This window comes from Arvicola amphibius, chromosome 12 (genome assembly GCF_903992535.2).
Source record: "Arvicola amphibius chromosome 12, mArvAmp1.2, whole genome shotgun sequence".
NCBI classification, from domain to species: Eukaryota; Metazoa; Chordata; class Mammalia; order Rodentia; family Cricetidae; genus Arvicola; species Arvicola amphibius.
The window spans coordinates 18,537,130-18,551,319 of NC_052058.2; the positions used below are offsets into that span (position 1 = coordinate 18,537,130).

Here is a 14,190-nt window from a genome sequence, read left to right on the forward strand (position 1 = left end):
GTTTTTATACCTTTTATGGTAATATTTTTGATGCATTTGATCTTGGAAAAGTGCGATTTTATTAGAAAATAATCTTCAGCCTCAGTCTATGTTTGCTGAGATCAAAATGAAAACAAACCAGGCTTGGTGGCACATGCCTATAATCTCAATGAGCAGGAGGATGGAGGACTGGAGGCCAGCCCATGCTACACGGCACAGGTAGAATGTACCCTGCTGTCCTGCCCATGAGGCTATGTCCATTGAGGTCACCCATTTCTTCCTCATAGTAGTGATGTTCCAGCTAACTCTCGCTGTGGCTTTACCAATGGCTGAGAGTCTTCACTTCCTCTAACTTGTAAAGCTTTTCCTTGTTTCATAACCAACCTATGATTTATTCATAAGTAATGCTGACATTTTATATTGTAATTGCTTTTTATATTAGCCCATAATGCCCCCTTCTAGCTGCATCATCTGGGTCTATGAACCCCTTGTTCCCAGCTTCCATCTCCTCAATTTTCCATATTCAGTGATTATCTAAGCCCCTCATGTCTGTCCCTACTGCCCTCAGTTGGTCTCCATTCCTTCTTCAAGTCTTGTGATTTCTTGTCAACCCCTTGTATACATAGTCAGGATCTACTTTGTAATAAATATTTCTGGAACCCAGAAGGATTCTAATTTTTAGTGGTGTTAGAGGTTATAGATTTATTATCTCTTCTATTTAAGGTTTTTGAGTGGCATATATTTGTACATATTTATGGGACACAGGATGATGTATGGATTAATATGTGAAGTAATGATCAGCTCAGAGCAATTAGCACATCCATTTCTTCTGTCATTTCTTGATGGCAAATACATCCAAATTCTTCTAACTATATTGAGGTAATTAAAGCATTAGTGTTAATTATATTTACCCTGTGAGACACAGAACAATAGAACTTGTTCCTCTTGCTTCACAATGGAATAATACTTATTGGACCCATCGGTCCCCTTCCCCCCTACTCCACCAACCCTATTCTCCCTCTATTCCCTGGTATTCACTCTTTGTATTCTCAACTTCTATGGGATCTGTTTTCTTAGATTCTCCTTTTGAGGGAGACCATCGATGCTCTTGTTTCTGTGATGGGCTTGTTTCACTGAACTCGGTGCCCTTCATGCCCTATCTATATGGTCATGGTGACAGTCTCAAGCCCTGGGGAACAATTAGAAATCAGCAGAACCTTGGAGCTGTGAGGGGCTAGTGGAAGTCCTTAGCTCACAGAGGTTGTGCCCTAGCCCTCAGAGAGGATTGCGGGATGCAAATGTTTTCCTCTTATTCTGACTCATGGCTCATTTGGAGAGTGTCTTCTTCAGACATGAGTTCACACGCTGAGGCGCTGCCTCACTTGGAACCCAAAGTTAGGGAGCCATTGTTCGTAGAAGCTCCAAAAGTAAAAGCCACATAGACAAAGCTACTTGCCTTTATATTCTGTTTTAATATGAAAAGAATGATTAATAGAACCACAGTCTTTTCACTATGGTATATGTCACTGACTGCAGGGAGCCATGGGGGACTTTCCTCATACCATAGCTATAGGATTTGGCATTTAATGTATTTGATATGCCTAGTAGCTTAATAGGTGTGACCACACTTAACAATGTCATAACTCCTTTGATTCTTATTTCCTCATCTGTAAGACATTTATGATAATGCCTGCCTCATATTGCTTTGTGAGTTTGATTTAATACTTACGAAACAATGAAACAGAGCTCAAAAAGACACTACTTCTATTTTTCACATATGGAACCTTAAGCTTAGTGGACCCCCAACTCTGAATTGTTGTAAAACAGGAATAAATATCTGACTGTCCACACAGACTTCAGCCAGTATGAGAGGAGGCCAATGTCGTGCCTGGAATACACGTTTACATCGTCCTCGAGTTTTAGATAAAGATGGGAGAAGGATACATGTGCTTTTTCCCTCTGTAGATCCCCAGTCCCTGCTCCCCATGTGGCAGTTCACAACCATGACTGCTCAGAAGAATCTGGGAGCCATAAAACTAGATAGGTGTGCTTCCCCCACCCCCACCCAGAACAGTTTTACGTTATACCACTTGGAAAGAGGCCAAGCTTAAAAATGGCTAGAGGAGTCCACTGGTCAACCAGGATTGAACTGCTGATGGAAAATGTGCCAGTCTAATAAACAAGATTTGATTTTCATGTTTTAAAACAGCCCAGGTTGGTCCCTTCCCCACCTGGCTTGTCAGCCTGATTTTTGCCCACTTCAGTGTATTATATTGTTCTCTCAGTGACTAGACAGCAGCTCTTTTGTTGTTTTTTGTTTTTGTTTTTCGTTTGTTGATTTGTTTTGTTTCTATAACCCCTTGAGTAACCCATGGATTCCTGGACTCTGGATCTGGATCTGGGGCGGTATTTATCCCTGTATCTTGATTGACTAGCTTATGGCCATAGCAGGGAGCTGTGGGTTCACATCAGACCATAAATCCCTCCTGAGAACTAACTGTCAGCTCCAGACCAAACACAATTTCAACAGAGTCCTGGTGCAGTGTCAGCATAAGCCAGCATAGCCTACGAGGAAGAGCGGCTCCGGCTTCAAAACAGCATCTTTCGCCAGCCCCACACCATCAACGCTGAGCAAGTGCTTGCTTATGTCAGCATGCTCCCATTTAAAACAAGTGACAGCAAATGGGTTTCGAATGTGCCTTTATTGAGCAGACTTTCATGGAGGAACTGTGTTGTTTGCTGGAAATACAAAACCAAAAACACAGTAGTAAAACCTAAAAGACAACAGAAGCTATGAGAGCATGCACCCAGAAAGGCCTGCCTCTGCCCTTTGCCTCTTGGCGGTTCTCAAACCCCTGTGGATTCTGTCCTCCCCAGTCTATTCTTTTTTTTTCCCCCTCCCCCCCAGTCTATTCTTTCTGGATACTTTCTGCTGCTTCTCCACGCTCCTCTCTCTCCATCTGTTGACTCATTATGATTATGTTCTTGCTTGTATTCCAGTATATTTCCAAGGGAGATCATTATTCTGATACAAATGCATAAATAACATTCTTGGCAGGTCTTTAACTTGTGTGATTTCTCCCAAAGCCAGTGATGTAGAAGTCAATAAATCATGGTACCAAAGGCATTCTTCCTAATTCTCTGGATCAAGTGAAGATTAAGCTTGTCTTATATGAGCCTTGGGGCTGTGTTTGTTTGGTTGTTTGTTTTCTCTATTCCCCTGTATGTATTTCTTATCTTATAATAGCTCTCCTTTTAGTTCTTTCCTTCTTCCTTTCTTCTTTTTCTCCTTCCTCCCCCTCTCTCTCTTTCTCTTCTTTTTCTCCTTCTTTTCTTTCTTTTCTTGTTTTGTTTGTCATTTTTGCCTTGATGTTTTGAGTTGAGACCAGATATCTGTAGGCAACCTCAAATTTGCAGCAACATCCCTGCCTCTACTGAGTGCAAGGAATATGGGTGTACACAATGTCTGTAACTTAGTAGTTTCTTTTTAAAAGAACAATTGTACATTTTCTATTGGCAATAGTCTCCTATTATAAAATATCTGAAAAACTATAACAAATTACAGTTGACATTTCACACATGCAAACACACACACACACACACACACACACACACAGAACAGACAGACTCATTACACAGGAGACAGCTGCTCCTCTGGCACCAAGACTCACCCTGCATGGATTCCCTAGAGAAATATTAGTTCTTTGCAGACTATTGTTTCAGTGTCCCTAATGCACCTGCTCCTGTTTTGCATAATGAATCTCTCTGTTAAGAATCTTTATTTAGCAAGTGTATTTAATACTAATGATGCAGAAAATATTATGCCCCACCCATTTCCCACCATCTTCTTTTACATTGTTCAAAGACTTTTGTTTTGTTTTGTTTTGTTTTGTTTCTATTTGGTTAAAGTCCTTCCTTAAAGCTGTTCCTCATATGGGGTATACAGACAGGAGTGGTGCCCAATGTGTTGTTCTAACTTCAGCCCAGTGGCTGTGCCTTAATCTCCTGCTATTTCAGTCAGCAATTGTGACTCCACAGTTATCAAACTGCTTTTCTGCCAAAGTCCCTGCTCAGGTCATCTGGTGGGAATTCTGTTTCTGTAGGCACTGGCTCTGCCACTGCTGCTAAAAATAGATTTAGCTAAATCTCTATATTCTATGTATAAATAAAACTTGAAATTCAAAGGCTGGTGTGAAAACCTACTAGCTCAGAGAGTTTGAGTAGCACCTACCTAACCTTCTCTCCTTCCTGGCATCTCCCAAAGAACACATCCTTCCTCAAACTTGGGGTCCACAGTGTGATTGAATATCCCCCAACACAGGACAGTTGCTAAATCTCTTCATATCTGCAAATGCTTTACTCCTTCACCCCAACATGAAAGTTCTTGTATGGGCCCAGGATTCTAGACTATCATCTCTCCACTGATGGAACTCAGTGCTGTCGCTGGTATGTTCCTTGCTAGTCAGACATGAGTTCCTTTCTGAGTTATTTTATTCCCCCCTTTGGTCAGAGGTATGTAAGTATTTCAGTCCTTTATGTCCAGCTGTTTTACAGAGGGTCCAGGTATTTCTCTACCATCAATTTTTTTTACTTTTCTTAGATTTATCTTTTAATTAATTTTTTAAATGATCTTTTCTCATTTTACAAATCTATCCCAGTTCTCACTCACTCCCCTCCTCCAGCTTCCCTCACCTTACTCCCCATTCACTCCTCAGAGAGGGTAAGACTTCCCATGGGGGGGTCATCACTTTGAAGCAGTACCAAGGCCTTCCTCCCTATATTTAGGCTGAGCAATGTATTCCTCCAAAAAGAATGGGCTCCAAAAAGCCAGTTCAAGCAGTCGGGATAAATCCTGGTCCCACTGCCAGTGGTCCTACAGACTGTCCAAGCTACACAACTGTCACTCACATGCAGAGTGCTGAGTTTGGTCCTATGCAGGTTTCCCCACTATCATTCCAGTCAGTGAGCTCCCACTAGCTCAGGTCAGCTTTTTCTGTAGGTATCCTATCCCCATTACAGTCTTGTCCCCTTTGCTCATATTATTGCTCCTCCCTCTCTTTGACTGATTTCCATGAAGCTCGGCCCAGTACTTAGCTGTGGATCTCTGCATCTCCTTCCATCAGTTGCTGGATGAAGGTTCTATGATGACAATTAAGGTAGTCATCATCTGATTACAGGGAAAGGCTAGGTCAGGAAACCTCTCCACTATTGCTTAGGGTCTTAGGTGGGGTCATATCTTTCCTAAATTGGGTAGGTTTTTTTTTTTTTAAATTATTCTGACTTAGTTCATCTACTTTCTTATTTCTTCCAATGGATTGATTGATGATTATCTTCTTGTTTGTGTGTGCAAAATAATTTCCCTGGTTGTTTGACATCTGAATTATCAATTGCTATAAGCTGTAATTGCATCACGATCCACAATAGCTCGTGATAAATGCTCCTGACACTGAATCATGGCTGTAGTATCCTTTGTTATTTGTCTACATTAGTGCTCAAGTCCTAGGTTCCATCCCAACCACATCTGGTTTCTATATCATTGGGTACCCGCTATGTTTGTGTCAGTCAGCTTTCAATCTCTTGGATGACTACCTATGATAATCAATTTATAAAGAACAGAAATTTACTTTGACTCACAGTGTTGAAAAGTGTAAGCCATGGTCAGTTGACTCCACTGTTTAGAAGCTTAAGGCAGATCAATACTGCTCAGCTGTTGGACAGACAGGGAAAAGAGCCCCACGGAGTACGACCTAGGCTGTGCATTCAGCTGAGCTTGTAGGAGTTAACTACATTGGAAGTCCACAGTACAGTAGTACTGATTACAAGATGAACCTTAAAAGTCAGCTAACTCTGTGCAGGTTGCCTACAGAGTATGTAAGCAGAATGAGTACATAGTTATAAATAATCTCAAAGCGTATTATTAACTTGGTTATAGGTTGTGTTTTAAACAGCATGTCTCAGAAAATCTATTCTTCCAGCTGCAGAGTTAGAGTTTGGGGGTCAAAGGCACCTGACGTGTGTTTTTCACTCCACTCAAATGACCCCAGAGATGCTTGTTCTCTAAGAGGCAAGACAGACATCAAGGCAGCATTCCCGGGTCTGGGACTAAGGAAGGAATTGATGGATGATGTTTTCCACTTGCCCCAGTGGAGGACTAGTAATTCCTTCCAATTTACCTTTTAACACCTAGAAGGAAAAGGCTATCAACATTTTGATGAAAAGAAGTATCAATATATTGAAGTGGATCCAACAAAAAAGACATAAATGTTTGAGCATCACCATGACTTGAGTATTGAGTATCCTCCAGAGTCTCATGTGTTATTGTCCAGGTCTCCTAAAGAAGTAGAGGGATACATGAGGAAGTGAGGACTAGTGAGAGGTCTTCATATCTTTGTGATGTCCCTTGATGGGAGTGGGAGACCTGGAAGTAACCTCTTTCTAAACAAAATGGTTCTGACTGAGAACAGCCAAAGCCCCGAGGCCTGAATGGCCACCAGCAGTCTGAGTATCTTCAGCCTGTCCCTCATGGTTTAGTTTTTATTTTGTTTTGTTTGCTGTTGTTTTTCTCCAATGTTCTTAATTACCAAAAAAGATTGGTGGATCTCCAAAGTAGCTTATATCTATGGCATTCTCATTTGGTTATCAAATCTCGGAATCTTGATGATTCTATGGCTTTTGCAAGTCATCTATGGAGTCCCTGAATTCTACACAAGAGAACACAGAAAAAATTTAAGGAAATGCTAAGTTCAAGATTTTATTTTAGGGGCAGAGAGAGAGATAGCTCTGTTGATAAAGTTCTTCTGCCGCAAGCATGAGGATGTGAATTCAGTTCTCCAAACCCACATACAAAACTGGATATGGTGGCATGTGCTTGTAATGTCATCAGAGGTATGATGGGGTTACGTTATTATAACCACTGAAGCTTTCTGGCCTTATATGCTTTGGGAAGTTCCAGTTCAATGAGAGACCCTTTAAACAAAAGATAGAAGACATCTGAGGAAATAACCCAAGGTTGTTCTTCTGACCTCCACACACACACATGTACACACATGCCCATGTGCACATATACATGATCATGAACACACACATACACAAATAAAATAAAAATACATTTTATGTGATCAAAGAGTTTTATTATAAGGCAAATTTGAGAACTACCCCCTATGGTCTATACACTTCTCTCGAGTTCATTGTACCAAGCACAGCTTCTCTGTCACACTTAATATCTTTGCTTTTTCCTTTCATGTTGTATTTTGGCATTTCATTCTCTGTACCAGTTATTTTGAGTCAACAGAAACAAGAATAATTTATAACCCCCACTTCACTATGGGTTGAAGGGTGCCAGAATCAAAATATGTTACCCCAAAATATGCATCTTGAACATGCAGATTATTTTGCCCAATGGCAAGTGAGAACCAGCATGTACAGGGAAAGCTTCTTATCTCTACCTAGAATAGAGTGTATTTTCCCTTTTTTGTAAAGGATGGTTGCATTCATAAAGGAAAACTCCCTTCATAAAGCATGTCTCTTCAATAAGAAGAGAGATACTCCCAAAGACATTTCCTACCATCTGAGAGTCTTCTCTCCTGTAGGCATAGCAAGACTACCCTACCTGACCATACAATTTCTCTGCTCACCTTCCCATAACCAGCTTCCTTAGCCCAGGGCTAAAAACCCTTTTCATTATCTTTGTTAAGGTGTATAAGGCCTTAATTATCTTCTCACCTTAAGTCTCATTTCTTCCCAGGGAACCTTCCATAGTTACTTTTCTGTTTGCAGTGATAAAATACCTCAACAAAATCATGCCGTGGTGCCATCCACAGCTAAGGCAGGATTTCCTACATCAATAACCTAACCCAGGTAATCCCTCACAGGCATGTGTATCCTGGGTGATTCTGGATACTGTGATGTTAACATTCAATATTAACCACACATGATTCCATGCACACATGCTGATATATGTACCTAGTTTAAAATCAACCTTACATCCATGCTTGGTTCATGAGTCTAACTAGTGAATAATAGTTTTCAGAAGAAAGGATAAGATTTTTAAATTTCTGTTGATATTTAAAAGCCATGAGGTTTTTGTTACTTCTCTTTCTTCCTTTAATTTTTTAAATGAGCCAGTTCAACACAGAGAAAATTGCTGGAGACCTACACACGGCATAACGTGTAAAGCTTTGTCAAGTGTGAGCCGGAGAGTTGCTGCTGCAGATAAGAGTGCTTCGTAACCACTGCACGTCCTCCCCTTGAAGAGGACGCAAGTCTGGTTCTCAACGCCCTAGTCAGAGAGTTCACCACCACCTGAAACCCCAGCTCCAGGGAGTCCTACCGCCTCTTCTGGTCTCTCCTGACACCTTCACTCACAGGCCCCCACACAGACACATATGCAGAAACACATTGAAATCTTGAAAACTATACTTTTGAAAGTTAGTACATTGTGACGTTGGAGAGATGGCTCAGCCCATAAATTGTTTGGATTTGATCCCCTGAAGCCGTGCTAAAGGGAGGAAGGAAGGAAGGAAGGAAGGAAGGAAGGAAGGAAGGAAGGAAGGAAAAAGAAGAAGGAAGGAAAGAAGAAAGAAAAGAAAAAGCAAACAAGCAGGCATGGTGGCATGTGCTTGTACTCCCAGCACTGGGGAATCAGAAACAGGTGTATTCCCAGGGCTTGCTGGCCAGTCTGCCTAGCATCTGTCTCAAAAACAATTCAAAAATCAAGGTAAATGGTATCAAAGAATGGCATCCCAAACTGACACTGAGTTTCTATAAGCGCACACGCAGAAACATGTGCACCCCATCATATGCATACACAACATCATATGCATACACATACCCAGCCCCCCCAACACACACAGAAAGTTGGTACATTCTAAATGTTATATAATTTATAACATTTATTATAACAAAAATGTTGGGGCAGGGACATAATATGTCAGAAACCAATGACTTAGTAGAAACCAATGACTTAGTAGAAGTTCCACTCAAGCCTATGGACAGAAGTTCTACAAGCCCAAGTTCATCATAGTGAGTGTTACTGTTGAACCCATCAGATTCCCTAGCCTGAGTCATCCCACACCCACTAACGGGGAAAGGCAGCTCCATTTAATGGCAGTCTGCCTTCATCTGTAGGTTTCGGAGTTTCTATTTTCATTCGTGTATAAGAGTTCGCACAAAAGAATACAAGGGGAGAAAGCTTAAGGTGTAGGGTCTAGAATGAAGATGGGTTGAGTGATAACTTCTATTTATTCCTGCTAAATGTGTTTTGTTAACTAAAAATTTTAAAAAATGAACATAAGAAAAAACACTGACTCACTAGCTATAGGATATTGCCAAGACACAACGTGGGTTTTTGTGTGAAATGGAAAAATACAACCAACTTGCATGAATCTATGTTGACCAGGGTGAGGGGTGGGATGGCAATCCGCACGGTGCAGACAGCCCTACGAGTGGCTTATGTGGAACAGGAAGAGCCATGAGCTCCACGACGTGCATGTGCCCTCACACTGTGTATGAAGCCTCTTGTTACCTGTGCCCTCACTCAGAATTCACACACCAAGGGTAATGGAGAAGAGTCTCAGCAGTTAAGAGCACTTGCTGCTCTTCCAGAGTCGTTAAGTTCCCAGCACTCATGTGTGTCAGCTCACAACCACCAGTAACTCCAGCTCCAGGACGTCTGGTGCCTCCAACTGCCTTCCGCCAACCCCTGTGCACACACAGCACAGTGGCTCCCACTCACACGTACATGATAAATTGTAAGAAAAAGAATAGCCTCCCATACCAAGAGCTGCAAACCAGCAGCTGGGGGTCACCATCCCACACTGTTGTTCCTCTTTAGGCCTTGTTAAAAGGCATTTGCATCTTTCAATTATGTGTTTTCCCCATGCTGTCCATTAGGGGTGAAGTTACCCCTAGGCTCTGGGGTACTGAGAACTTCTAGAGACAGAGGTAAGCTTCACAGTGGGCAACCTCAACCTCTACTAACAGGCTGCAAGGCAGAGGGTATCCCCCAGTACCCAGGGGATATAAACCTTTGGCTGCTGGCCAGCTCCAAGCGAGAGGTGCCAGACACCCCTTTCTGCTGTCAGCTGTCACACCAGCTCCTTGGCTTTTAATCTTTAATCTTCCTCCTCCATAAGGAGGCTATTCCGGAATCACTGCTTGGATCTTCATTTGCATCCTCATTTGCATGCTCGTTTGTATCCCCATTTGCATCCTCATTTGCTTCATCAACTCCTCCCAATCACCAAATCCTTTATAAATAATCATTACCAACCACGGATTTTTATCAAGATAAGGTAAGCTTAATGGCTCCCTTGGGGCCCATTAAGACCTAAGCCTTATCCAGCTGGCCCTTTTGAAGGTATTTGTGTTTGAGGTCCACACAAACAAACATGAAAGCTCAGAAACAATAGACCAGTGCCTATCTAAACACAGATGGAAAACAAGCACTATGTGCTAGTCCAGTGTCATCCCTGGAGACAGGGTCATGCCTGGCTCCTCCATCACTCAGTCTACCCGAAATACATCTTACAAAGATTATATGCTTGTGAGACTCTTACTAGGCAAGCCTCATTTTACAGTTGTTATATAAATATAAACATATTATATATAAATATATAGAGATAAAGAATGTTTGTTTCGTTCAATGAAATAGTTTTTAGAGAAGATGAAGTAAATCAGTGACCGTAAATGCCCCCACTCATTTTGATGATCTCTGCTGACATCATAGAAATCTTCCAAAGTGAATGTAGTCTGTATTTATAAGGAAAGCACTGGAGACCAGTGAGATTAAAAAGCATAGTTTGTAAATTAAAAAAAAAAAAACAGTTGGTCTTTTTGTGCCAAAGTGTGGCTATTGAATATTTTTCCACTACGTCTTTATCTGCAGGTAGCTACAGCTTTAAAAGCAAAAGGGAAGTAAATTTGTATTCTGTTATTAAAATTATTATTGCAGATTGCTGGATTACACAGTGCCTGAAAAGACAGCATGCCATCTACGTTCGTGTTTCTATTCTAGTCATGAAACTCAGAGAACTTCGCACATCTGTGAATATCTGTCATTGGAGCGCTTGCCTTTTGCAATCTGAATACATAAAGTTTAAAAGGTTTATTTATACCAACTCCAAATGGCAAACATTTAGGTTTCTGTCTTCCTTTGTCTCTGAATATTTTTCCCAGGGTCAACGTCTCTTTGAGAAATTGCTCCAGCTGACTTCACAAAACATCGAAATCAAGCTGGTGAGCGACGTGACTGCCGCTTCAAAGGTATTAGAAGCCTTGAAATTAAAGGGTAAGGCCAAGGTCGATGCTACTTTACCGTGGACATTCTGTGACAATACCGTGAATTTCGCTTAAATAATACATCATTTCTTTCTCATTAGTACATTACACATATTGTTTCTTAGTCCTCCTTTGGCCCCACCCCCCACGATAAAACAAAACCCTGATTACAGCTATGAAGTGAGGAAACTAATTAACCAGTGCTACTGAGATCTTGATAGTGGTATATTGTATATTGGTTTATGAGAAATCATATTCTGTCCATTAAATGATGTTTAGTTAAAAAGAAGAATCAGACTTTTCTGCACAGATCAGTACTTTGATCTGAAGAAAAGAGCCACTTCAAGGGAATTAAGTACTAGGTTTCCATTTCTCTCCTGCCAATCAGGTGGAAATCCTCTTTGTGTGATGTAATCTTAATACGCTTGGGTCTAGGAACCCCAGAAGCACTATGATTCCTGACTTTAGGATAATTCCACAGGAAACCTCATTCACTCATCCACTCTGCGGTGTGCCCTGACCACAGCCACACTGAGCTTCGTTCTGGCATAATTTTCTTTCCCTAGCATCATCTCTAGCTGGATTCTCAATTCCAAATAGTTTTTTTTTAATTTTGTAAAATCATTTTCTCAGCATTTCCTGTGCAAAACTGCTGATGTGTAGAACAGATTGACACCTGAAACCCAGAGAAAATGTTCAAGTTGCAAGAAGAGAACAAGGCGAGGTCCTCCGGGAGTCTCCGTGTTTTACCCGGCTGTGTTGGCTCTCAGCTGTCTGCTGTTTGAACAGAGTGTGCATGCTGTCACCGTCCTTCCAGCACTAAGTGATAATAGTTTCTAAAAGTAGGACAGATTGACCCTCGTAACTGAGCCCAAGTGACATAAAACATATTGAAGCTAGGCATGGTGGCTCATGCCTTTAATCCCAGTACTCAGGAGGCAGAGGCAGAGGCAGATGGATCTCTGTGAGTTCAAGACCAGCCTGGTCTACAAAGTGAATTCCAAGACAGCCAGGACTATTACACAGAGAAACCTTGTCACAAAATAAAGTTAAATAAATAATTGAAATAGAGACATAAAAGATGTAAGGTTGGATATACACATCAACATTGTATAGACAGCTTTGCATTGCTATAAGAAAGTACCTGAGATAATTAACGTAATAAAGGAAAAGCTTTACTATGACAGATTATTCCATAATTGAGTCCCTTGTCAACTGTCCCTACTGCACTGGGCCTCTGGTGAATAGTTCTAAGTGCTGGCACATGACAGAGGAGATTGTTTGGCTTAAGACAGCCACAAAGCATATCAGAAAAACAGGGAGAGACCAAGTTATCAGTCTTTCTTTGGGGACGTTTAGGATGCCACCTTAAGGCTCCACCACCATCCATACAGCACATAGACTGAAGGCCAAGCCATCCTGACATGGGGCTTTGGGGGAACACTTACCACAAAACCTATCACTGTGCTACTAGGGTCAGTGTTATCATTTTGTTTTGATCTTTTGAGATCGAATCTCAGCATGTAGCCCTGGCTGACCTAGGCCTCACTATGTAGACCAGGCTGGCTTCAAATTTGCAAGCCTCCTGCCTCTGTCCCCAGACTGCTGAGGTTCCAGACAAGAGCTACTATACCTATAACTATTTGCTTGTTTATTTTCTCTGTGTAGGAAAGTTTAAATATGTGTGGGATGTTGCTGTATCTGAAATTTTTCAATTAATTTTTTTTTCCAGTTAGCATACTTTTTAAAACTAGTCAATACCCAGTTCAGGCATAGTTTAAATGGCTCTGAAATGTATTATTACTTTTCACATTTAAAAAATACATCCAATTGAGTCCCTACCATTTGCTCTCTAACACACCCTTTAGGAAGGGATTCCCTTTGGGTAACTGGGGAGTGAAAAGGGCTGTATTTGCAGTCTTCAGAATGCTTTTCTCAATAAATCTGTTTGCATATCCTTGGGCTTATTAATGGTGGAAGAAAGGGCCTGAGAAGTACCAGTTATTCCTAGCTATAGCCCTTGCTAAATCTTGTAAAGGTGCTGTGGATGGATGATAGGTGGGTGGATGGGTGAATGGATGGATGGGTGGATGGATGGGTGGATGGATGGGTGGATGGATGGTGGATGGGTGGATGGATGGGTAGATGGATGGGTGGATGAATGATACACAATCAGAGAGTCTCTTAGTCGGCTGTGTGACTCCAATTAAATGCCAGAGACTAAGAAATTGATAAAGAACAGAAATGTATATTCCCACAATGTGGTGTCTGAAACTTCAGCCTCACGGCATTCACAGTGGTGTCTGGCATCATGTCATTTGTGTCCTCTGTGACTAAGATCTCGTCGGGTGATTCACACAGGTGCAGTCTGTGGTTTGAATGGAACTGACATTTGGGACTTCCCTCATTAGCAGGTGAGCTCCGTAGACAGCATCCCCTGTCCTGCTGGACAGCTGACAGTTGTGGGGCCCTACTGAACACTGCAGCATCTTCAACAGCAGATATTTCATTCTTGTTTACGGGTGGTCATAATTCATTGATTGAAGTCAGAATTTTATGTCGTTTATCTTGTGTTTGTTTTCTGTAGCTCAGACTGGTTTAGAACCAATCCTGTGGCTCAGGCTGGCTTAGGATTCACAGCAGTCACCCAACTCCAGCCTCCCAAGCACTAGAATTCCAGGCATAGCTACTGTGCCTGGCTTTATGGGAGGAAGAGGCAGGTGGGATCAAGGCCAGCCTGATCTACAGACTACAGAGAGAGTTCCAGAACAGACAGAGAGGTTAAACAGAAAAACTGTGTCTCAAAAACAAACAAACAAAAATTAAATGTGAAACAAGACAAAAGTCCTTTCACCAATAACACCATGTTTAAACGCTAATGTGTTTGACTTTCGTTATGCTATTTATTTAAAAAGGAAAACAGAATGAGTTTCT

The 14,190-nt window shown here is 41.5% G+C and overlaps 1 protein-coding gene across 1 annotated transcript in view; it reads left to right on the top strand.

Annotated features, from left to right (window-relative positions):
• Window positions 1-14,190, top strand: part of Pld5 (phospholipase D family member 5) — a 326,043-nt gene that overhangs the window by 188,772 nt on the left and 123,081 nt on the right. Inside the window, exon 4 of the mRNA XM_038349747.1 lies at window positions 11,155-11,266. Coding sequence (XP_038205675.1) covers window positions 11,155-11,266 — 112 coding nt within the window. The remainder of the gene's footprint in view (window positions 1-11,154; window positions 11,267-14,190) is intronic.